The sequence below is a fragment of the Acinonyx jubatus genome, chromosome D2, assembly GCF_027475565.1.
Source record: "Acinonyx jubatus isolate Ajub_Pintada_27869175 chromosome D2, VMU_Ajub_asm_v1.0, whole genome shotgun sequence".
Lineage (NCBI taxonomy): Eukaryota > Metazoa > Chordata > Mammalia > Carnivora > Felidae > Acinonyx > Acinonyx jubatus.
Genome location: NC_069393.1, coordinates 50,220,638 through 50,245,264, shown reverse-complemented (window position 1 = coordinate 50,245,264; position 24,627 = coordinate 50,220,638). Strand labels below are relative to the sequence as shown.

Sequence of the window (24,627 nt, the reverse complement as noted above, 5' to 3'; positions counted from 1 at the left end):
CACAGATTTCTATGTCTATAACCTTCTTTTTCTCCTGGGGAAAGAATCATCACTCTTACAGGGGCCGCTAACCACAAGAGAGTTAAGAACCAATGCACTGTATTCTCCACATTTTAGCTGCCGGAACAAAGCTCCTTTGTTCTTAGTTGAAGTGAAAAGTCTTTAATTTTAAGTCAACAACCTATACAGCCACAAGCAAATACACCCTAAGCAACCTCAAAAAGTTTCTGAGGATCCTGGTGCAAGAGACAGAGCATCCTTTAATCTAGAACTGCCAATCTCTGGTCCCCAATCCAGTGTCTCTCTCTCCCTAAGACCCACGACGCTTCCCCCTAAATTGTAGAGGAACGTTTTTCAAAATATGTAATTCCTAATTGACATTGCCTACATGCCTTTCAAGCTACCTATTACTGCGTATGAATCTCTGAAAGAAAAAACACAATAAAATAATCAACAAATTGGCCATTTATTTATTCATTTAATCCTTTACCAAGCACCTAAGTACCAGGCACTAAGGTACACGTAACCCAAAGCTACCTATGGTAGCAAGTCGGTGGCATATCTTGGAGGAGATGAGTTTTAAAGGATGTGCATCTGCTCACTGGGCATATGGGTGAAGTGCATTCTAAAGCAGAGCACACTGCTGAACCAAGTATGTGCATGTATGTGCAGTAGGCAGTGAGGGAGGAAGATGTGGGCACAGCTAAGTAGTTTCAATTTATCCCGAGGCACCTGGGTATCTCTAAGAAATTCTGGGTCAGCTGATGAGTGAGCAGTGAAGACAGTAAACTGTTTAAATGATCATGCTTTGACACAGGTTAGAAGCGGGTTGCAGAGACTTTGGGCAGAAGTAATGAGGGCCTGAACAGTCACAGGGGGGTGGCAGTGAAGGGACAGATTTGAGAGGGATTAAAGAGAGAGACCAGACAGGACTTGGTCCCCATTCTGTTAGGGAGGGTAAACAGAGTCGAGTGTGGAGCTTATTTCCTGCTGGAATAACTGAAGATCAGTATCCCATTCACTCATTTTTAGACATGCTGAGCTCCAGATGGCTTCAGGACATCCAGGTGGACACCAGGAGGATTCTGAAACTCAGAAGAAAGGTTTATGCCAGAAATAAAGATTGGGAGACATCAGCACATGCAGCTGAAGTCCCAGAGTAGGTGAGCTCACATGGAAAAGAAAAAGATCCAAATACACACGTAGAATTTTTTTCTTGGCTTATGAGAAGTTTGCTTGATAGAGTTTAAGTTCTACATCAATCTTTTTTTGTTTACCACTCTACTCCAGTGGCTAGCAAAGTGACTGACAACTAAATATTTTAAATAATTCAATAATTATTTGGAGGGACGTTTACTTCCTTAAGTTTTGGGTTATTAAAAGGATCTCATAGCTCTGCAACCATGGTTAATGTGGATTTAGCTCATCTAGCATGAAGTGACCAAAGATAAAACTCATTTGTATGTTAATTTCCACCTAATTTAAAAAATTTATCTTTTTATCAAGTGTCCTTGGCCTGCTTTAGAGAAGTGGTGTTAGTAGGTGAGGTACAAACCTGCTTAAAAATGGGGGCTTTTGTAAGCTTTGTCTGTCTGTTTGTTTTGGCAATTCCTTGCCCAGAGCCTGGGACACAGCCTGCCCTGTCACCTCTGCCTCCCACATCCTGCTAACTGGCTTGCCCCTTTCTCTTTCTTCCACACAGCTGGCGTGCGAACATCGAGGGCTGCTGCAGTCACTTATCATGCTGGTTCTGTTGGCCCTTCTTTCTACATCAATAGGGAAGCCGGGCAGTGTTAGCTCCAGAACTTACTGGGAGAATGGGAGAGCATCAACCTACCTGATCTGAGGAGGAGAGACAAAGAGGTGAAATGCATTTGCAGAGTATCCCAAAGGAAAAAAGTAACTTCATGTATCCATATGATAGCGGGGAGCATCATGCATGATTCCCACCTCCCGCCCTGCTGCATGCATTTCTACCGCAGCCAGGCCCAAGCTTACTCACATCTCTGCCTGAGAAGGCCAGGGCCTATGGCTTTAGGAATTTCAAAAAACACTCTAGTTTCTTATCTTGCATGCCATTCTGCTGCAATATCCCGACACATACCTGCTATTGTATCATTCCGTTTCATTAGTTTCACTGCACTTATCAGCATTCAAATTTCATATATTTCTTAACTTGATTACTCTGTCCTTCCTCATTTGACCAGAAAGTCCAGAAGGGCAGATTCCATGTCTGGTTTTACTCATCAACGGTAAAGCTCCATTTATATATTTTAATTTTCAAAATTCAAGTAAGACCAGAATCTTATATCATGAATTTTCATAGTAAGAACTATTTTTTTACCCATGCTTTACTTAAAGAATCACAAAATCATAGTCTTTGTACAGAGTTATTTTAATAAGATATTCTTTCTATATTCTATCAGTCAAGATAAAAAATACGATGATGTACTGCAGCGTCACTTAACATTTCTCACTTTCCTCCTGTCCCATTTGGCCATCTTACTTTTATATTTTATACTATCTCAAATCACAGCATCATTATATCTGACCCATATTATACATTAGAAAACTGGGTAAGGGCGCCTGGGTGGCTCAGTTGGTTGAGCATCCGACTTCGGCTCAGGTCATGATATCATGGTTCGTGGGTTTGAGCCCCGCATCGGGCTCTGTGCTGACAGCTCGGAGCCTGGAGCCTGCTTCGGATTCTGTGTTTCCCTCTCTCTGACCCTCCCCCCGTTCATGCTCTGTCTTTCTCTGTCTCAAAAATGAATAAATATTAAAAAAAAAAAAAAACGTATTAAAAAAAAAGAAAACTGGGTAAGATCAAAGACCCAACCAATGACTGAGAAACGCTGAGTTGCAGTATTATCTTATCGTTACAAATAAGATACTTTGCAAATGGGATAGTTTTTGCCTACAAGCTCCAATATAAATACAAGCAAAATAGTACCCAGAAATCCAAGGACCAGAAAGTGAATAAAGATGAGTACTACAGGATCCTCAGCTCTCCAGAAACACTGGGTTGAGTATCTGACTCCATCATTTACTCTACTATTTGGTATTCTCTGCTGATGATAAAGGCCACATTTATGATTTATTTACCACTGTCTTTTAATCCCACTTCTGCCACATACATTCTCTTTCAGCAAAGGGGCTTGATGATGGCCAAGGAGTTTTTCAGGCCAGAATGACTTGTGCAGTTAAACTGTCACTTACCCCTTTAGACTTTAAACTGCTGTTGCCAACATAAACATAGCCCTTGCTTATAACATGACTGTTTATACTTCTGGAATCTTTTGTTTTCCATCTCAATTTAAAATTGGGATTTTATTATGTCCCAGAGAAAATTTTCTTTCAGAAAAACAGATATAAAATCTGCATTAGAAAGGCAGAAATTGGAGAATTTGTGCTTTCTTCTTATCTCCCAGATTTGGCAGTTTTTGCTGGAGAAATCCAAATATGAAAATAATGCACAAATGTTAGAAGAAGTAAAACAAAATAGACCGTGGACCAGGTCCGGGTACCATGCTTGGTGTAGTGGGAAACATGTAAGTAGAAGATTGAGTCCTTGCCCTAGAGTATTCACATCCTATTGGCTCTTCCTCCAAAATACATCCACAATCCACTCTTCCCCGCCTCCACTGCACACCTCATTACCCTGGTTGAAGGCCCTATAATCTTTCAGCTGACAAGCAGTGATAGCCTTCTGACTGCTGTTCCATAAACCTGCCAAGGGCATTCCCACCTCAAGGCCTTATACTTGCTTTTCCCTCCATCTAGAATGCTCTTCCCATATATACACAGAGCTCAATTCCTTCAGGTTTGTGTTCAAATGTCATCGTATCAAAGAGGCCAACCCTGACACTGTATATAAAATAACCACATCTCTCCTATCCACAACCCTTCTTTATTTCTCTTCATAGCATTTATCATTATCTTACATGGCACATATTTATTATTAGTTTCAGCTACTCGAATCTAAGCTTCTTGAGAGCCCAGATGTTTGACTATCCTGTTCACTGCGGTATCCTCCGTGTCCAGAATGGACAGTGCCTGGCACACAATAGGTATTCAATAAATATTTGTTCGATGACATTTAACTGGTAATTATTCAAGTTAAGTAATGATACAGGGCAACAGCAAATTAGTATTTCAAGACAGTTCATAGTTAATTGCTAATTGAATAGCATAGGCCAGTAATACCCAAAGGTAATACATATCTCCATCACTTGGAGAGGTTTTCCAAAATATACATACACAGACCTCACCACAACTGATTCACCAAATCACTCCAGGTGGAAATCTGAGCGTATGTATTTTATTTTATTTTTAATTTTTTTTAATGTTTATTTATTTCTGAGACAGAGGGAGACAGAGCATGAGTCAGGGAGGGGCAGAAAGAGAGGGAGACACAGAATCAGAAGCAGGCTCCAGGCTCCGAGCTGTCAGCACAGAGCCCGATGCGGGGCTCGAACTCACCGCGAGATCGTGACGCGGGCTGAAGTCGGACGCCCAACCGACTGAGCCACCCAGGCGCCCCTGAGTGTATGTATTTTAAACAGCTTCTTAGAATGATTCTATTTTGCTTTTATTGTGGTACACTATATATTACATAAAATTTGCCATTTTAACCATTTCCAGGTGATTCTCTATTTTGTACCTATCTAAAACTCCTGGTGTAGTATTATGTCAGTTCCGTAGCAGGAGAACAGGTGAAAGGGAGGATCTTAGAGCACGAGCTTTGGAGTTGAATAAGGTTCACCACTCATTAGCTGTGACACTGGGCAAGTTACTTAACTCAAGGTTTCCACACCCACAAAATGAAGATAATCTCTATACTCTCTTTCCCAATATCCACTCCAGACTGTTTCAAGCAAAGCTAAAATGAAAGCAAGTATATAAAATATATATATATATAAATATAATATAAAATAAAGTATCTATTTGGTGCACATAATAGGCATTAAACTAGAACTTACTAGAATTACTTTCACTGAAACAGGAAAACAGTTTCATATGGGCAGAAACACAAAAAGTATGTGGAATCCTGGCATAAGTGGCTAGAACAATGAAACTTCTACTGATAGGCCAGGTGAGAAAGAAACTTGACAGGAGTTCCATAGACATGACCATATTAGAACAGAGGTTTTCAAACTTGATCATGCTTCCAAATCACCTAGAGGGCTTATTGAACACAGATTGCTGGGTCCACTCCCAGACCTTTTGATTCAGTAATTCTGGAGTGGGGCTTGTTAATGTGCATTTCTCATAAGTTCCCAAGTGACGCATAGGCTGCTGGTTTTTTGGTCAAAGGGTAGAAAATTTCAGTTCAACAAGACGAAGAAGTCCTAGAGATCTGCATGGCATACAGCCTATAGTTAATATTACTGTGTTGTATGCTTAAAATTTGCTGAGGATAGATTTTATATTCAGTGGTCATATCACAAAAAAATAATAAGAGCATGGGAGGAAACTTTTAGAGGAAATAGATAGGTTTATGACCTATGGTAATGATTTCATGGGCATATACTTACCTCTAAACTCATCAAGTTGCATACACTGAATATGTACAGCTTTTTGTAAGCCAACCATACAATAAAGTCTTAAAAAGCCAAAGAATTAAAGCAAGCATACCCAAACAACACCTGTGAGATTAATTCCTGCAATATAATTTTTTTAAATCAAAAAGCTAAAATGGTTCGCTTTTCAAAAAACTATATCCAATAATATGTTTATGGTTTTTAGAACATGAAAATTAAACAAAAGTCAACTATTACATAATAATACAAGAAAAATGTCATGCCCCTGGTATCTTAATGACAAATTCAATCCTGAAAATAGATTCAAAGTTAATTCTTGGAATACTCATTGTTTTGAAAGCTAAAATTTAGATAAAAACAAAATGTGGTGGTTTTAAAAGAACAAGGGTAGCCCATAACTTCTGAGGCATAAATGACAAGAATACTCACAGGTATGGAGGCATTCTGTCACTGTAGTTGGCTTGATCAGGTACCCTTTACAGATGTAGCAGGTGATATAAGGATTGAAATCTTTCACCAAGTGTTTCCTTTGGGTAGCCATTCGTGGTTAGCTAGGACTGGCTTTAGTAGTTCAGGCAAAGAGGGGTAGTAAGCGGACGAAGTCCGATCCCAAGAGCCGGCGTGGAGTTCCCAACTGGATGTCCTGAGGCATGAGAACTAACATCCAGATTTATCATGAGATCGCTGGTCATCACTCCTTTTGGTGGTTCTGCTTTCCCATATCTGTTTCCACAGTCATTTTAAAAAGATAAGAGAAAAAGAGTGTCAAATTCCTCACACGGTGTTAATAACATAGTAGCAGCAAGTGTTATATGCTCCAAATTGGGTGTATGGGTGAACAGAACACTTCATTCACTGTCACATTAATTTGTAAACCTGCTATGGTGTCATTCAGGAAAATGACAAATTCATCCAATCCTGGAGCCTTAACTCCCAATTCTACAAGTGACACCCAAAGCGGTTAACTCCAGTTTTGATATCTTTACCTCTTCAGTAATGCAGTTTAACTACCTGCTTGACTTCTCTATTAGGAGTCCTTACCAATACAAGTTACAAGATTCAAAATTGAAATCATTATCCTATCAAAGTGCTTCCTATTTCCATTTTGTACCCTGCATCCAGTCAGTGAAATCAAGTTGATGTCCTTTTCCGTTCCATCCATAGCCACCCTATTTGAATAACACCTCTCCACCTGCAGTCCATCTTACATTCTACCAGATTTAGTTTATTCTATCACATTCGGGTCCTCTTTTCAAAGATTGTCAGTGTTCCCTCTTTACAAACAGACAGACATTTACATTCCTTAGCTTTCCATACAAGACCTTCACAGGCTGACCTTAGCATACCCTTCAACACTTTTCTTCAGGCAAAGTGAAAGGATCTCTCATAGTCCATTTTGCAGGCTCTATATACCCACTGTCCAACAAGCCCTTCCTCTCCTCTAAATCCTACTGTATCCTTAGAAACCCTTCTCCAAAGTTATGCTCAGTGTACTCTCTTCTCGGGTTTAACCCTTACTGCTCTCCTAGCACATCTTTCTTTTAATTTATAGTTCCATTCATTCTTTATCTCCTCTATTAGACTGCAAATTCTTTGATAGAAACTGGTCACATTTAGTAAATGTGTAACTTGGGCAATGTTATTTATCCTCTCTAAATCTCAGTTTTTAAACTATTAATGAAAAGAGGGCGCGCGCCCTAGAGAGTGGTAAGGATTAAATAAGACCATATACATAAAGCTAGCACACAATAAGAACTGAACGTCATTAACTTTTTTTCCAGAAATGTTTAGCACAGTTGGCTGGTCCGTGGAGTTGCTGGAAAAAAAGTTTTAAAGGTTTCTTACAAACAAATGTGTTCTAGGAGAAAACAGCATGAAGGAAGGTACTGATTTCCTAAGTTAATCCTATGAACAGGAACTTTTCTCCTATCTTAGCGGTTAACTCACAGGTGAGTATAAAGCAATGGGAGAGGTCAAAGGCATCACTCCATTGACACATCGCCATTAAGAATGTGCATGGTACAGGTTCTGGGGGTGTCATCCTAACCGCTCAGGAGAACTGTGTCGAGGGTGTAACACAAAGGGAGCATAAATAACAGCCGGCCGGGGCGGGGGGGGGGGGGGGTCTGGTCTGCGGCCCGTTATGACCTTCTGCAAGGCATTTAATATCCGTGCCTGGGTTTCGGCTTCTCCTGTACACATTGGGACTAAGGGCCTTGCCTTGTCCACAGGTTTGCCAGGAAGCTCCAAAGTTAAGAGAAAGTCTTCTGAAAGAGGAAATGCACGGTCCCGATCTCATACCACCCGAGCCACAGAGTCCTGTCACCACGACGGTTAAAGGAAGCAAGTATTTGCAGTGACGGGGAGGAAGGGAACTTTTCCGCGTCCTCCGGCGGGACCCGGCAGCACGGCCCGGGGCGGTCCAAGCACAAGTCCGCCCCTCCCGCCTGGCAGGTGCGCGGGCCCGGGCCCGGAGGACGCGCCGCTCGGGCCGGGCCGGGGCTGCGCCGGGGAAGACGCGCCGCCTCTCCGCGGCCGAGCGCCGGCAGCTCGCCGCCCTCTCCGCGCCCGAGGCCAGGACGCGGCCCCGAAGCCCCCAGACCCTGGCCGGACACCCCGCCCCCGGCTGCGAGAGACTCCCGGCTCCAGGCGAGGCCGGCCGCGGCAGGTGCCTGGAGGTGCCGCTCCCGCCCCGGGCGCAAACTTAGGCAGGGAGCGCGGGGCGGCCGGGGCCCCTCGGCCGCTCTCAAGCCCGCCCGGTACCTACCCCGCGGCCGCCGCCGCCGCCGCCGCTCCTCGCCCGCCAGCGCGCCGGCCTCAGAGGGAAGGAAAGTGAAAGAGAAACAGCGCCCGCCGCGGCCTGGCCGGTCCCCGCGCCCCGTCCGCCCTCCCCCTGCAGGCGGGAGCGCGCCGGCTCCGCGGGGCCACTCGGCTCGGGCCCGATAGGGCGCGGCGGGCCTCGGGGCCCAGAGCCGGTGCCGCCTCCAAGGGCAACTCCACCCCCTTCCAACCGCCGGCGCCGCCGGCCGGCCACGCCCCCGGCCACGCCCCCGGCGCCACGCCCGCAGGCCACGCCCGCCTGCCCGCGCTCCTCGCAGGTGCTGCGGCCTGCCGCCCGCCCTGGCCTCCTTGGCTTCAGCGCGACTCGCAGCCTTGGCCAAATTTCATCTCGGTTCTTCTTCTCGCCACCCCTCCCGGTTGTTTTCATCATAACAATGTCTGGTACATTTTCCCTGGTGCGTTTAAAAGCAACGGTCAGTGCTGATAATGAGTCACCCTGTGAAACTGTCTACTCAACCGCGTCTTCCCCAAGCCAGTCCCACCTGCGCAGCAGCGGGGACGAAGACATTCCTTGATTTACACCTTATGTAAAAATCACTAACGAACTTACTACTGTGGGGTGGGGATCGTGGACAACTGAGCAAGGAGCGCGGTGGGGGTGGGGGTATTAGCAGAAAGGTAAAGAGTTACTACTATTTTCAAGGTTCAAAACAAACAAAAACCCCAGTTCTCTTCGTAGTGGCTTTGAGACCTGCAAGAGACCACTTACTGCAAAAATGTATTCAAAACCATGCATTAAAGGATTCCTTAAAGTCATTCAATCCTATTCTACTGCATTCCAAAAATTTAACAAATTTCTTCTACAACCACTCTTTTGCTAAACATTAAATTAGACCTGGTTCTTTGCTTCTTAGAAGACTGCAACCCAGTAATCCTACGGTGGCAGGCAAATCCGTGTGGTCTCCACCAGTAAAACAAAAGTCAAAGCGAACATCCCAAAGGTAATCAGCAAAAGGTGGCTTCAATTTGTGCATAAGAGGGAAAGGTGTTGCAATTACATCATCTTTGCTTCTGCAGAAGTGAGAGCAGTGGGGGTTAGGGAACTGACAGTTGGGGGGGGGCGATTAATGCAAAGTTATTTGTTTGATCTCCTGTTGACAGGACTAACCTTCCTTATCACCAGAGGGACAGACTGTGGAAATGGTTCTAGTGGCCAACAAACCCAACAACCACCGGTCCAGCAACCATACAGGTGTTCAAAGATCTATTTCAAATGTGATTACACCAAACAAGTAGACAAAGACAGCTTTTAAAAATATCCAATTTATCATAAAACTTATGTAGAGTGGACATAACATTTAAAAAATACCACTGTTAATATTACAGCAGGAGCAATACATTTTCTCAAACAGCTTTCAATGACATTTTTATCATCCTTATAAGAACCTAAAATATATATGCCAATTTCCATGCTAGGATCAACTTCAATAAGTCACAGCAATCACAATGGGCACATTGGTCAAATGACTTTAGAGCGGAAGGATTACTTTCAAATCTTTCATCTTAGAGACAAAACAGATGAATTTGTGAAAAGTCGCCCTATTTCAAGTGCATGTAAAACATGTAATGGAAAATGTATATATATACACACACACACATATACACACATATATGTATATGTATACATATATGTATATGCAATTGTATATGTATGTATATGTATGCACATGTATATACATATATGTGTGTGTATATACACATATATGTGTATATATGTGTGTGTGTGCATATATATATATATATATGTATATATATATATATATACACACACATACATACCACTTACTGAAGGTCCAGGGGGGCTTAAATGTGATTGGTGGTCAATAGTAAGTGGGGTTAATCAGCATTCCCTGAGGAAATGAGCTTGAGGATGGATATTAGGAAGGCTTCTATTAGCAATGGAAGAGGGATGATGAATATGCTAGAGCAGTATTTGAACACGGATGTAGAGGTGGCATTGCCACAATCAGAACCACAAATGGTGGGCTTGGGGGTAACAAAGAATTACAACCTTGGTAAGGAAATCTGTGCCTTGTGTACCCAGAGGTAGCACAAGATGTAGTAAAATGCTCGGTGGTGCCTCCTTTCCCTTCTTCAGCAACCACCCACCTTTCCCAGCCCAAGAAAAAAAAATGCACATATGAAAAAAATAAAAAAAAAAAACCTCAAACATTTGTCTGGTTAAAAAAATTAGTATCAAAAGAAATGGTAAGAGAGAATGTTACAAAGAGACAAGTTTCCGGACCTACGTGTAGGTTCTGAGCATCTAAACATAGGACTTTCGGTGGCTGTTTCCTTTTCTTCCCTGGGAACACTTGCCAGTAACTTACCTCTTAGTTCTTTGGTTCTGACATGGGGTTGGAACAAACCACAGAAGCTTCCATGTGAGCAGGTGCTCTGATAACAAATCTCAAGTACCAGTGAGACCCTCAAATAAACAAAGGCCTGGAAGCAATTGGATATACAGGACTGGGGGAGAAAAGGCAGATAAAAGAATCATCGCTGAGAGTCCCCTTATCACTAATCTACTTCAGCTTTCTCATTTTACAAACGTAGAAACCAAGATCCTGGGAAGTGGCAAGTTCGTAATCACAGACCTGCTTTTGGTAAAGCCAACACCTAAACAAAGGTACCGGTTCCATATCATTTACATCTCTCAAAGGGAATTTCCTAAGTCCAGGATTTTAGGGGAGGTTTGGTAAGAAACAAATGAGCTTACAAGAAAATAAGGAACAAAGGGAGAGAAGAATGGATGAAGGGAGAGAGGGGAATTACTGCCGATATGGCATGCAGGAGGAACTGCCACTGGTGATTTCCTATCAAAGAAGCATCATCCCAAAGCAATAACTTGCTTCATTTCATCATTGATCCAGACTCTTCCAGGGAACCACAAATGGCTCCTGATAACTCTTGGAACTATTTGGAGGTACCTGTATATCTGACAAATGTTTTCATTACTTTATATTTTATGTCTAGATTTTTATTTCAGTCAAGGCCCGGTAATGGACAAGTAATTCTATACTGAAAAGTTCACATTCTGTCCTTGGCTAATAAATATATTATCAATGAACTGACGTTTAATAGCATAATGTTTAAAAATCGGGTTAGAACTTTATTTACATTTCCCCTGGGATATTAAATAAGATGGCTTTTTCATTATTGTAAATTATTTTATCTACCTAAGTATGCTATTGAATCGTTTTATACAGAATATCTCTAACATAAAACTATCCTCTGTAATCTAAAAGTCTTCCTACAGAGATTTTAGGAAATATTCAAATTGAATGTCCCCTTGGGACATTTAAAATAAAATAAATAATAAATAAAAATAATAAAAATAAAATAAATGGGACATACAAAATAAAATGTATTTATTTTATAACCATGGGTATTACAGCTCAAAATCTATGATTACCTAAAGTCAGTGACAGTGGAATGAGAGGGGAACAGAACTGAAGGACTTCCAATCCCCCTCAACCACGTCTCTTTTCCTGTTAATGCAGCCCTCCCTTATGATCAATAATTGTCAAGGACTCTCTCTACTAAATGCCTTTGAATCCTTCCACTTACCCTGGTTGAGATTGCTACCATGTCTACCTTCCATCACTTCAACGAACTCTTAGAAAGCTATGGCTCTTGTCTGTCAAACCCTTCTCCACAGCATAACCAGAGGACTCTCTAACTACAAATTGGATCGTGTTGCTCCCCAGTTAAAAAACAAACAAAGAAAAAACACAACTCTCTTCTTAGGCTAACGACCCAAACACTTAATAAACCCATCCCAGATTCCCATTCCTTCTACAGCCTCTCCCTTGAAGTGTAGGCTGTAGCCTTAATGAACATTTTTACCTTCGAACTACAGAGGTGGGCCTCCTTTCTTTCAAATGAGCATCCTGTCCCAGTTCCCTCACCCCTCCCCACTCTTGCTAAATCTGGTCAGCCCTTGTTTATCCTTTAGGTATCGGGAAATCTCAAAGGCCACTTTCCAAGACACCCTGAAGGTGCTGAAGAACTTCCATGATATACATACACCGCGTACCTACATGACAACTCAGCTTATTCTCTCAAGTCTCATATCACACTGTCTTGGGTTACCTGGTTGACGTGGCTGAGCCCCCTTCTGGATCCATTGCTCGACTGTGCTTCACTAGCACTATGGATGGCAAATGGTAAGCATTCAAATAAACACTGACTGAAAGCTGAATATTTGTAGGCACTCTAAGACCTATTCTGTGTACTCTTTCTCTGGTTTCTTCCTGGAGGGACCTTTCCAAAGATATGTTAGGCATAATCCCTGCCATCTAGGACTACTAAATGAAATCACAACAGGCAACAGAGACTTATCCACAAGAAACAAGTAGGGAGCAAATACACCAAATTTATTAATAAGGTGTTAAATGACAAAAACTCCAGCTGAAAGAGGCACTGCTACTGGAGGTCAAGAAACTAGTCCTACATGCTTATGACTGTACCAGTAATAAATACAGCAAGGCAAAATACCAAAAGCTATGGATATGAAAAATAAATGAGAAAGCCAGAAAAAAAAAGGGAAATTAAGTCAATATGCTAAAAGTGAGTACAAATAAATAGCAGTAGGTATAGGGACAAGATTAGTCTGTGAAACACAGTGCAACTAGCTAAATATTTTAAAGTGCCTTAAATACACTATGCTAAAGAGACAGACCAACACAACTTGTTTTTTTCCTCTTTTGAGAGGCAGAAAAAACTAGCTGTATTTTCTTTACTGCGATTTCAACAGTTGGCTAGAGCAAGTTCCATTTATACTGGAAGAACAGAGATGTAGCTAAAATAGGTACAGACTATAAGGAAAAGCTGCATTTACTCCAATCATCAGGGCTATGGATATTTTAAAACATCATGACAAAACCACAACTGTTATTTTGGGAGGTCAGATTAAATCCCTGAGGATTATAAATGGACAAGTGACTGACATGCAGAAACTAAGAATATTCCATCAAATCTGAATGTAGATGATTCTAAATTAGGAATGATTATAGAAAAGTTAGAAAAAAAGCCCTACCAAAAAAAAGATATGAAATTCAAATGGGGCAAATGCAATATGAAAATTTAGTGATATAAACACTCAAATACCAGAGGAGACTAGGCACATGATTTGAAAAAGTCCTTATTTTACAGGTAGCTGTGGTTTGGAGGAAGGGACACTAGACCTAATAAGAGAACTTGATTTTCGGTCAGGGCAAGTCACTTAACTTCCCTTGGCTTCATTTTCCTCCTATAAAAACTACGATTAATATTATCATCTTAATCACTGGTCTACAGGGAAGATTTTCTTTATATACTTCTGTGTTATTATAATGAGCATATAGAAGATTAAATGAGATGGTAAGTGAGAAATGTTTTTTAAATTATAAACCAGAAAGGACTATAAACATGAAAGGTATAAGCGGTAATCTTGTAGGCCACCAGCACTGAACGGTACCTAGTAATCTTGTCCCACCCAGCAGAGGTCCTGATGCTGAGATATATCCAAAGAATGTTTGTAGGATGAATGAGACACTTCAGGCAAAGCAACGGATCTAGGACACAGCATAAAGTAAGGCACGCAATGGCCACAAAGTATTCCTTCCTCTGAACTCAGTATTTCTCCCACCCAATGCTTAAAAACAAGACGGGAAACCCTAAATATTTCACACTAAGCAATTCAGTGACATACAAAGAAAACTAAATCCCCAAATGTTTAATAATTTGGGTTAGTTGAACATCTCAGAGGTGTTAAATCTTTATTCACTCCCCTCAAATGAAGGGGTAGCAGAAATTTAAGGTTTTCCACTAAAATGCAAAATATCCGGGGGGAGGGGGTGACAGTTAGGCTCTTATGAGCCACCTCTTAAGCTATGGGTTCCCAGCTCACCAGGATTAGTAGAAGGGAGAAAGGCCATAGGAAGGAAGAAAGGCCAGGGAAGGACAGGAGGCTTTAGTTATTACTTAACACTTTAGCAGGATATTAACTGTAACACTTTGCTGGCTGGGAGGTGGGGGAACCAGTAGGAGGAAGGAAAGCCTAACTGCAAGAGGAGGAAAGCAAACCACCAAAAACAACCTTCTCTCTTGTACTTCACACAATTCTGTCTTGGATCAAAAACAAAAACAAAAACACTCTTGAAAACAAAAGGCAAATTGGTATGTTCACAATGTCTTCAACTATTCAGAATTAATGACTAAGATGCCGATTACTTTGTATTCAGGTATGCAGGAAGATAAGAGAACATTGGCCTAAATTAAAGCAAGGGGACATTAGCTATTAGATATTCTTAATTCTTTACCTTCCGGGTGATAAACCCCACAACAGTCTCAGAAGCCATGATAACTTGTGATAGTTCGAGAAGAAAGAAATGATACATTTGTCTTCAATGGTTTCTTAATTTCTGTCTGTTGAAATGGGTTATTCTAGCTGACTGGAAAAGCTTCTACCAGTTACCAAAGCTTCCTGATATCTTCTTGATGAGAAGCTGAAAAAAGCACCAGCATCTAAGCATCTTAGACTAGATGATGAAGGAGAATGCAAGATGGTTCACAGCAAAGTGGTTAACAGCATAAGCTCCATGAGAGCAAGGCTTTTTATCATGACTGCTGTAGCCCTTGAATCAAGTCTAACACATAACAGGCTCTCCTTAAATATCTGTTGAATAAACGAATGGACAAATGAACAAGCAAATAAGTGAAATCTGACTTTGCACTCAAGAGTGCCAGTGTTCAAATTTTGGCACAGTCTCTTCCTGGCTATATGTCATAGGGCAAAGAACTATTCTGTGTCTCAGCTTTCCCATGACTTAAATGGATATAATAAAAGCACACATTTTAGGAGTTTTTAAGGGGATTATAGGAGACAATTCAAGCAATGCACTTAGTAAGCAAGCAAATGCTGACTTAAGTTTAAGAATTTCAGATCTATACGCTTCCTTGCTATTTAGACAAAACAACAGTAAAACAGAAGACAGAATTTAAGGCCTGATGACAAACAAATACTTTGAACAAATGCCTTGTACAATTTATTTGCTTTTCAGTCACCTAACTTTCCTGCCAGTTGCCCTTCCTTGCCCTGGAAGAATTTTAAAACAAGCTTACTCTCTAAGCGGCAAATGAGTAAAATATGAAACTCACAGCTTCTATTACTCAAGATGAAATCAAGAAATAGGATGTGCACAGAAGTCTGAAGAGTGTTATGAACACTCAAAATTCCAACTGAGTGATCTGCATATAGTCTTAGGGAGGCAGAACTGAAATGTGACAGTTAGTAAACTAAAAATCAATTATAGTTTACCTCATCTGGAGTAGCTTTATGTAAATAGACAAAGGATGATGAACAAAGGGCAAGATGTGACCTGTGTGTAGGCAGCTCTGTCTAGGATAGGGAGACACTGAATCTGGCAAACTCTGAAACAGTCACCAGAGAAGCATGCTCTGATCCTACCCAGCAGTGGTTCCTAAGACCTGAATTACCACCCTTCATCTTTGGCCCTGATTCCAATGCCCACAAAGTTACTTTCTAAGTATGCACTTGTGTTCTCCTATACCAAAATTCTGGAAGCAAATACTTGAACTGTAAAATTAATATTTGTGACTATTCCACTGTAAAGTTTAAGATCTTTTTTCACTGTAACTGACTAATACCATGAATGATACTGTATTAAATTCTTCATAGATAGATCTTAAAAGGTGCCATTTTAGAGTTGGGGACATGAAGTAAGGTTGGCCAGCTTACCCTGGGCCAAGTCAAGTAAGGGGTAAGGATAGAATTTTGTTTCTGTAAAGCACATTTCCTTCAATTAAAAAAAGTTATAGATGACCCCATCACAAACGGACAACTATTATATGATTCTACTCACATGAAGTATCTAGAGTAGTCAAATTCATAGAGACACAAAGTACTGTGGTGGTTGCCAGGGACTAGGGGGAAGGGGAGGGGAGAGTTAGGTTAATAGGGACAGAGTTGCAGTTTAGGATGGTGAAAAAGTTCTGCAGGGGCGCCTGGGTGGCTCAGTCGATTAAGCATCCGACTTCAGCTCAGGTCACTATCTCGTGGTCCGTGAGTTCAAGCCCCGCATCGGGCTCTGGGCTGATGGCTCAGAGCCTGGAGCCTGCTTCCGATTCTGTATCTCCCTCTCTCTCTGCTCCTCCCCTGTTCATGCTCTGTCTCTCTCTGTCTCAAAAATAAATAAACGTTAAAAACCACTGATGCTTGGGGGTGCCTGGGTGGCTCAGTCGGTTAAGCGTCCGACTTCAGCTCAGGTCATGATCTCGTGGTCCTTGAGTTTGAGCCCCACATCAGGCTCTGTGCTGACACCTCAGAGCCTGGAGCCTGCTTCAGATTCTGTGTCTCCCTCTCTCTCTGACCCTCCCCCGTTCATGCTCTGTCTCTCTCTGTCTCAAAAATAAATAAACATTAAAAAAAATTTTTTTAAAGAAAAAGTTCTGCAGATGGATGATGGAGATGGCCACACAACAATATGAATGTATTTAATGCCACTGAACTGTGCACTTAAATATGGTTAAAATGGTAAAATTTGTTATGTATGTTTTGCCACAATAAAAAAATGTTAGGGGAAAAAAATCTTTGTTTTTTTAAAAAGAAAAAGTAAATCACAGCAAATAGTTAAGACCCTTGGCAAATCACTTCATGAGCCTTGATCTGCCCATCTATAAAACTGCTCTAGACTTGGGCTACATGATCTCTAATGGCCCTTTGGAAGCATTACCTAGAGCAGAGGTTGGCAAATTTTATCAGCAATGGACAAGATGGTAGATATTTTAGGCTTTGTGGACTACATAGTTTCTGTTGTAACGCCACTCTGCCTGTATAGGGTAAAAGCTGCCAAAAACAATATGCAAATGAATGGCTGTAGCTATGTTCTAATAAAACTTTATTTAAGAAACAAGCAGCAGGGGCACCTGGGTGGCTCTGTCAGTCAAGCGACTGACTCTTGGTTTGGATTCAGGTAATGATCTCGAGGTCTGTGAGTTCGAGCCCCACATCAGGCTCTGCGCTGACAGCGTGGAGCCTGCTTAGGATTTTCAATCTCTCCCTGTCTCTGCCCCTCCCCCATTCACGCTGTCTCTGTGTCCCTCAAAATAAATAAATAAACTCTAAAAAAAAAAAAAAACAGGCAGCAAGCCAGATTTGGCCTTTGGGACTGCTGTTTGCCAATTCCTGACCTAGAGCATATATCTGTGAATATGTATAGAGGACAGCAGTTAAAATTCTTCTGTGTCCCAGGGTTGATAATGTTTACAATTCCGATAAGCTCTTGTTTTAGTGTAACAGTTTAATGTTATGATTTCTATTTTCCAGGCAGTGAGTAGAATGCAGTGGCTTAACTACCAAAAGATGGTGGTAGTATCATCATCTTCATCACCACCAACACCACCACCATCAACAGCTCAGAGAGTTAGAAACTATCTTTCATTCCTTGTAAAGGTTTACCATAATCATGGGGCACCTGCGTGGTTCAGTCGGCTAAGTATCCGACTTTGGCTCAGGTCATGATCTCATGGCTCCTGGGTTCAAGCCCCGTGTCGGGCTCTGTGCTGACAGCTCAGAGCCTGGAGCCTGCTTCAGATTCTGTGTCTCCCTCTCTCTCTCTCTCTCTCTCTCTGTCCCTCCCCCGCTCATGTGCACGTGCTCTCTCACTCTCTCTCTCAAAAAAAAAAAAATTGTTTTTTAATTTAAAGGTTTATCATAATCTGATCTTTCTCCTATGTCACAGTGGAGAAAATCTACCAACAAAGAGAAAAAGAATATTAAAAAAACACATTCTGTCCTGTTTGCTGAAGAGCAGACTTAGTCTCTCACCTCTGACTTAAAGACACCATATAGTCCCAGTGGCATTTAAATAAAAAATATTTAAGGGGCGCCTGGGTGGCTCAGTCGGTTGGGCGTCCGACTTCAGCTAAGGTCACGATCTCGCGGTCCGTGAGTTTGAGCCCTGCGTCGGGCTCTGGGCTGATGGCTCAGAGCCTGGAGCCTGCTTCGGATTCTGTGTCTCCCTCTCTCTCTGCCCCTCCCCCGTTCATGCTCTGTCTCTCTCTGTCTCAAAAATAAATAAACGTTAAAAAAAATTAAAAAAAAATATTTTCCCATTTTACCTGAGATTCTAGAGTACTGATTTAAGAGAAAACACAGGGCTTCAAGGGGTAAGCTATCTGCTTACATACTTAGAGACAGTGCTGCAAGCTAGCCTGACCTGGGCAAGTCACACTGCAATGTATGTGTATGTCACCGCCAGCCTCCCTGTGGCCAGCTTTGGCAGCCTGGATCCTGGTCTGAGAAGAGGCCACGAAGGACCGGGTGGGAAGAGTTCACCATCCCATCTCCTTTGAAGAACAGCAGCTCCAACGAGAGAGGGCACATTTATTTACTATTATTTTAAATGTTTATTTATTTTGAGAGAGGGGGAGAAAGCGTGCATGTGCATAGGGAGGGGCAGAGAGAGAGGGAGAGAGAGAATCCAAGCAGGCTCCATGCTGTCAGTGCAGAGCCCCAGGCAGGGCTCGATCTAATGAACCATGACAGCATGACCTGAACCAAAATCAAGAGTCAGTAGCTTAACCAACTGAGCCACCCAGGCAGCCTGAGAGGGCACATTTAAAATGAGGATACTGTGGGAACTAGATCTGGCCTGACAACCTAAGGAGAAGGAGGGATGCTTCTATTCCTATGATGCAATTGATAGGTCAAGATGATATTCTCCCCTTCTAGCTTTTTTGGATGACTGTTACAGGCAAATCAAGAAGAATCTGCGAAAAAGGTAAAAGAGTTTAAAGTACTTTTCCCATAAGTCATCACAACTGAGGTCCATTCACTACTATACTGCTGAATTACAAGAGGAGGCTTTGCTATTGGATCATTTGAGTACTGGCATTTTAATTTACTAAATTAAGAAAACTGCAGAAAAATCAGAAGAAGAGAGGTAATTACATGTATTCACTTAACGCTTTTTTTTTCTTCCTCAATAAGAAAATTACTCTTTTTATTAAAGGCAACCTGTCCCTCTTTTTTCATCACTACAATAGCAGATTGTGCAGAAGCAGAACATCATAAATAAGGCTAAATGGTGGTCACACAGAAAAGAGGCAGATGAATATAGAACACAGAACTCTCTTATCAGAGATATCAGATCAGGCTCCTAGGCTCAAGTCATGATCTCACGGTTTGTGGGTTCAAGCCTCATGTCAGGCTCTGTGCTGACACCTCAGAGCCTGGAGCCTGCTTCGGACTCTGTGTCTCCTTCTCTCTCTGCCCCTCCCCGACTTGTGCGCGCTCTCTCTCTCTCTCTCTTTTTATATAATTTATTGTCAAATTGGGTTCACTTAACGTTTTTCAAAGGTAAGTTTTGTCAAGAATTGTTCTTGATTTGAACAACTTACAGTGGTACTTCACTTCCTAAAAATTTTGGAAGGATAATGCTGATCACAAATACTGACAAGGAGGTTAATTGAAACTTGATAATTATAAATTAGTAGATCACCATTTCCTTTACAGTATTTCCTGAACAATTTATTTTTTAATCATTTTTTTAAACCAGTGAAGTCTGAAGTTTTAAGTGGAGTACTCATTTCTGCTAGAAAAGGAAAGAATTTCTGTAATTAGAAACCGAACTTACATGCATAGGCATGAATGCTTGCATGAAGACTTTACGTTATGTAAGTTAATTCACGTTAGAAGTATCCAACAAGAAACTAGTCATTGATAAAATTGAATAAATAGAATTCGTTTTAAAAGTTAAAAAAAGTTTTAAAAGTTAAAAGTTGTATGATACTACAACGCCCATACCCAACACCGGTGTGAATGCTTCACACTTCTGTACCTTGTTTCCTGACTTCGTGATCTTTAAATGCCACATTAAACACAAACTCTTAACACACATGTTAAGGATACATGTTAAATATTACACACATTTATTCTAAATGCCTGTTATGGGTTGAACTGTGTGCCTCAAAAAGACATGTTGAAGTCCTGACCGGGGTACCTGCGTATGTGGCTTTATTAAGAGGTAAAGTCTTTGAAGGCATAATGAAGTTCCAAGGAGGTCATACCAGAGTAGTTGGGCCTGTAACCCCATAGGACTGGTGCCCTTGGAAGAGCAGGAGAAAGCCAGGGAGAACTCCGTGTGCAGACACAGATGCACAGAGAAGGAGGGAGGCCATATGACGACACAGGCAGAGACTGGGGTAGCGGCACCACAACTAACACGCCATAGGGGAAGCCTCCTCCAGGGAGGTTTCCGCCAGAAGGGGGGACTGCGGCTCAACTACCTCTGGGTCAAAGGATTTACGGACACTGATCGAGTTTACGATCACGGCTATGGGAAATGGGAGAGAATTTGTCCCAGCACATATAGAAGAAGAATACAAGCAAACAAACAAACAACCTTCCCACAAAAAACCAAAACCAAAACCAAACCAAAATAAACAAACAAACAAACAAAACCCCAAACAAAACCCAGCAGCACTGAGAACCCAGTTGAATTGGATAACACACTTCTAGCGGTACAGATTTGCAGACAGCCGTGGTGGTAGAGAAGCAGCACAGATGGATAAACGGACCGGCCCAAAGGGTAAAGGATTGTGGACACAGTGGGTAGAAGGAAGGAGCTAAGAGAAGGGTCAGGATGATCACACTGGGGGCTGAAGAAGACAAGGAAGGGAGGGATCCAGACAGGGTTGGCTGGACTAAACAGAAACGGAGGGGCAGTGAATACCCACTTATATTAACGGACTTTCCAAGCATATAAGCTAGAATATGCTTATTTTAAAACCAATTTATACTGTACTTAATTCTAGACATTCTTTTGGATCAGTTCAAAGGAATCTGATATAGGTTAATACTTAAAATACCTGGCATAGAACTACTCTGTGCTATACAGAGCTAAGCAGTTACAGAGATTACTTGATACATATATACGTAAACATACACATATATACGTATTTGAATACACATATGCGTAGTATGTATTAAAGACTGCACGAGCAAAGAACTAGAGAGATGTGCTTCTTCAAACGTACAGTCACACTCATTTTAACTGATTATCTCTTTTCTTTTGTAAGGCACAAATATCGTCAAGACTAATCAACAACTGTACATGTCAGTACACACCGGGCATTACACTTGGAGCGCTGTACCCGAACTACCAACATTTATGCGCCCTGACTCCTGAAACCATTTTTAAATTGCACAAAAGAGCACTCCCAACCATAGATGGGACCATCTGTAATATTCAGAATCAAAATATAGACAAGTAGCACTTAGGAAGTAAAACTCACTGTGATAAGCAAAAATGTAAATGTTTTGTAATGCTATCCTTTGAAGATTCTGTTTCTTCATGAAGCATAGTGCTCATGTTGTACGTTTTTTTCATACAACTTGCCACCATGATGGTAGGGCCAAAGTGCAACTTATTCATACCTGTACAAAGACAAGCTGAGTAAAAACGCAAACTTCCGACTAGATGAATTAAACTTACTTCAGGCTAAAAACCTGACGGTTAGAAGAAAGAAAAGCTTCAAGGAAAGGTCCGAAACAGAATTCCCGTCTTTACAGAGAGGCCTGCCTTCCATTTTCTCGTCCACCCAAAGTGTAAATACGACAAGCAGAATTAGCATGCATAAGTTATGGACGTTAGGCGCTGCAATTCTTACAGGGATATTCAGAGTTATTTTCCATTTTGATTTATTCAGATTCAATTCTCTATCTTATCCCTGTCAGCACAGCAGCCTCTGGGTACACACTATAAAATATTAACAAAAAAAAGAGCAAGCAAATAAACTTCCAGTTACCTCTGGCTCAACGATTCACTTCCTCTAACTGACCAGCATTAGGAGTTCTCTGCGGTTAGTTATTCAGGGGCATTGCCAATTACTCTTACCAAATCATTTTTGAAGGATGAGCAAGCATAATCATTCCTAAAATCTGTGAAATGGAGATGCAGTGGAAGCAGAAAGGCTTTGCACAGCACATCACCCTGTACCCTTCCCTGTGCCTTCCTGTGAAGGCTGGAAATGGTGGGGACAGCTCTAGAATTCCATCTTCAACTCCGTCCAGGCGGGAGGCAATTCTACCCAGCCTCCAAGTTTCAGTCCTGTACCAAAGCTTTATCCTCTATCAAAGTCAGCTCTCTAAGGCATAGCTGCCACTATTTCTCCCCTTGCCAAGAACTAATGACGTCATAAGCCCTACCAAGTACCCAGAACGGTGCCAAGCAATTTGTGTGATTATTACTTCTTCTACTCCCAACAGCAACCCTGCGTGATAAATAAAATCACTGCCCTCATTTTACAGATGAAGAAGCAGTGGCCCAGAGCTTGTGGGACAACGGGATCACAAAGCTGAGGACTGATGGAGGCAAGGGCGGAAGCTAGCAGAGAAGGTCCTGGTGCTGCTGAAACCACATTCCAGACTACTCTGCTTTGTGGCAGCATAATATCCCTGGAACCTGGACCCAGACAAGCTTTACTACCTTATCTCCGCTCTTTCCAACACAGAACCTCTATGCCACAACCGGACCAAGCTCTCGCTGACCCACAAATACAATGGGAATGCCAACCTCTAGCCTTTGCTTACACTATGTGCCACTAAATGGAATGCTCTCCCTCCTTCTCCTCCTTTTCACCATCCATGAAGGCCAATGGCAATTACACAGCTTTCCAAACTGTTCCTTCTTCCAACCTTTCTACCTCGTTGGAATCTCTGTTTCCTGAAACCTGTGCACCTGATATTTAACTAGTTTAGTGTGAGTTTTAATGTTTTGTGTTTATGTAGTCTGTCAGGTAAGACAGACACCTGAAGGCATGGACAGACGGGGCCCAGCACAGGTCTGTGAACCTAGCAGATGCTCAGTAAATGTTGACTGAATTTATATAACCTCTCTAGCAACATGGGAAGTAAAATTCATGCAGCTCATGCTCATAAAGTAACACTCTAGAAATCATCTCAAGACTTTTTGGGTAAAATTAAAGGCACATATTCACTTCCAGGGTATTCTTCAACCTAACAGCCAATTTCTCCAGCTAATCACATCAACTAAGTTAAGGCATTTCTGTATTTGGATACAGAGAGTCAGTGTATGCATATGTGTGCACATAAACAGCCAGGGACAGACATTCAAGCAATGTTCAAATACAGCATTAGAAACATAATGAGGGATCCAAGTTTGTTGGAATTAAAATGATGTTTTGAAAAAATTGATAAGATGGGAAATGGAAATAAAAGGCACTCAACTGGCCTTTTTGCTTTGGATCATTTAACAAGCACTTCCCAGTACCTACATGTTAAACACTGTTTTGTACATGGTGAAGGATGCTGCCATCGTCCTGCTGAGGTTTTGTGTGTGTGTGTGTGTGTGTGTGTGTGTGTGTGTGTGTGTGTGTGTTTGTGTGTGTGTGAAGCAGCTCACCTGAGAATTTTTCAATGCTAGAATGAGATATTCCTCTACATTTGAAGGAGAGAAGAGGTGAAACTTCTCTCCTACTTACTGCCATCACCAGAATTCAGTTTCCAGAGGTTATAAAGATACACAGAGATCTGAGTCAGAATCTGAAACATTTCTGGTTTTCAGTGATTTGTTTTTTTAAGAGTAGCTCACAAGAAGGGCACTGGGTGGCTCAGTCAGTTAAGCATTTGACTCTTGATTTCAGCCCAGGTCATGACCTCATGGTTTATGAGTTCGAGCCCTGCACTGGGCTCCACACTGATGGGGCGGAGCCTGTTTGGGTTTCTCTCTCTCCCTCTCTCTGTCCCCCTCCCCCACTTGCTCTGTTTCTCTCTCAAAATAAATAAATTACTTAAAAAAAATAAGTAGCTCACAGGAGAAAGGGAGAGACCCAACAGCAGAAAGCAGGTGCGGTCCAATTGGTACCAGGTGCCTAGCATTTGAGGTGCTGACGCAGCCTCTCTGCTTTCCACGGGGCCTTGGCACCTGCCATGACCAAGCCCCTGAATACCCTGAAAGTGGCCTGCACAGACCACAGTTCTTCTGGCCCTGACCTTCTATAGCAACCACTGACCCTCTGTAGGGCAATCCATCTATCACCAGGCTAAGTCGATTATACTGTTTGATCCTAGAAATCTTCAGGTTGCATCCTCTAACAAAGAAAACACTAAAGTTGCTTACTTGTTGGTTTATCTCACGAGATTTTCAGGTTAGATTTTAGACGTAATGTTTTCATAGTGGGGCCATATTAAACACCCTCTATAACATATGTTACT

At 41.9% G+C, this 24,627-nt stretch overlaps 1 protein-coding gene across 5 annotated transcripts in view; it reads right to left on the bottom strand.

Annotated features, from left to right (window-relative positions):
- The window catches only part of PCGF5 (polycomb group ring finger 5), a 122,847-nt gene that overhangs the window by 62,971 nt on the left and 35,249 nt on the right, over nucleotides 1-24,627 (bottom strand). For 4 of the 5 annotated variants that reach the window (XM_053207559.1, XM_053207560.1, XM_053207561.1 and 1 more), the window contains exon 2: nucleotides 5,973-6,266. In XM_053207559.1, coding sequence (XP_053063534.1) covers nucleotides 5,973-6,084 — 112 coding nt within the window. In that variant the 5' untranslated portion in view covers nucleotides 6,085-6,266. Of the gene's footprint in view, nucleotides 1-5,972; nucleotides 6,267-8,310; nucleotides 8,513-24,627 lie in introns of those variants that run through there. The other variant, XM_027062609.2, reaches the window with a different exon arrangement.